The sequence below is a fragment of the Pygoscelis adeliae genome, unplaced genomic scaffold (assembly GCF_000699105.1).
Source record: "Pygoscelis adeliae isolate BGI_AS28 unplaced genomic scaffold, ASM69910v1 Scaffold93, whole genome shotgun sequence".
In the NCBI taxonomy this organism is placed as follows: Eukaryota; Metazoa; Chordata; class Aves; order Sphenisciformes; family Spheniscidae; genus Pygoscelis; species Pygoscelis adeliae.
The window spans coordinates 284087-285625 of NW_008824469.1; the positions used below are offsets into that span (position 1 = coordinate 284087).

At 56.2% G+C, this 1539-nt stretch overlaps 1 protein-coding gene across 1 annotated transcript in view; it reads right to left on the reverse strand.

Moving 5' to 3' along the window:
- Positions 1 to 1539, reverse strand: part of SETD8 (SET domain containing (lysine methyltransferase) 8) — a 13646-nt gene that overhangs the window by 10990 nt on the left and 1117 nt on the right. Inside the window, exon 2 of the mRNA XM_009321212.1 lies at positions 714 to 819. Within this exon, the coding sequence (XP_009319487.1) occupies positions 714 to 819 (106 nt within the window). The remainder of the gene's footprint in view (positions 1 to 713; positions 820 to 1539) is intronic.

Sequence of the window (1539 nt, forward strand, 5' to 3'; positions counted from 1 at the left end):
CGCTGCGGTCCCGTCAACGCCTCCCGCACCTCTCGGCAGAGCGCGCGGATCTCCGCTCCTGCCTCCCCTGCCTCACAGCGGGGATCCGGGGGACTCTAGCGGGGTCGTAAAGCCGCCCTGCGAAGTTATCACACTCTTTTATGCAACGTCCAGCTTAAGTCTCCCTGGTCTAAATTTAAGTCTATGATTTCAACCCCCAAAGCCTGCCTGGAGAGCAGACGATACCCAAGTGCCGCGCTCGAGCGTCAAAGCCCTTCGTGTGTGATCCCCGATTCCGTAACCAGGGCAGCTGAAACACGGCACAACCGCAGAGCCGCCGCCGGAGAACAGCCTGAACAGCCTTCAGCATCGCTGCCCTGGTCAGAGGCTCTCAACAGGCCTAGCACATGCACTTCGACATCGGGAAAGGACGGCTGCGAAGGTCAAAGCAGCAACGGGGCAAGAGGGCAGCCGGGGCAAGGGATGCTGAATGTTTCATCTTTGTTAGCGGGTGTCGTCACGGGAGTTCGGAAATGACCACACAGGACCTCCTCGGTGCTCCACGTTAAGCGGAGCAATTGTATTGAGCAGCGACGAATGACTAGTCTTCCTTCTCGTCGGCGTTAGCCCTTTTAAGACGGATCCAACCACAGCCACCCGTGCGTGCTCAGGACAGGGGTCCGTGGTACGCGAGCTGACCCACAGCGCTATCGTCACAGGGGATGGCTTCCCACCGAAGGCTTATCGGCAGCCACGGGCCACTGCTTGCCTCTCGGGCACTCCTGCAGTGAGACAATCAGCCAGTTCAGGACGGCGACACAACTGAAAACTACCCTTTTCCTTAAGAAGAAGAACAGAAATAAACCACTGTCAACTTCAGCAAGAAATGCCCAGAGGGACGGCCTCATCCTCCCCGGCTGGCCCTCGGCGGCGGGCGAGCGGACGAAACACGGCTGCGATGTGGCTACAGGGGAGATACCAGAAGGCAGCACGGTGTTTCAGCCTGCCCACTCCTCACTTTGTCGTGGCTCTCCGCATAAACAAGCACTCTGAGGAAAGGCAAAAGAAACCCGGCTCTGCATCGTCACCGTAATTTCTTATGTCTGCGTCTTCACTAACAAGGCATACGTAAGCATCTCGCACAAAGGCAGCCAAAATGCAGCAGGGGTTTTCCCGTGAACTCCGGCCGACACAGGGCTGCAGCCAGCTGACATCCGCTGGGCACCATGTCGATGCACTCCTCTGTCAAGGCAGGCACACCAAGCCCTCCAGAAGAGGACCGGAGCCCTTGGCAGACGCTGGTCGGATTCTTCCACCCCAGTTCACGCTGTTCTTTTCACATAGCTAGGATGCGACTGGAAAAAATGCTTCATAAATTACTGATGATGATTTCCTTCTTGCATAATTGAGGACCACTGTTCCTTAGCGTCTTGGGAAAGCTCTGGAAACACCTTTACTGTGGTTCTGCTCGGCTTTGGGGGGTTGGAGATTTTTAATATTAATTTTATATGTGTGTATTAAGCAGAGCGGCCGAGCTCGCGTTGGCGCTGCAATGACGGG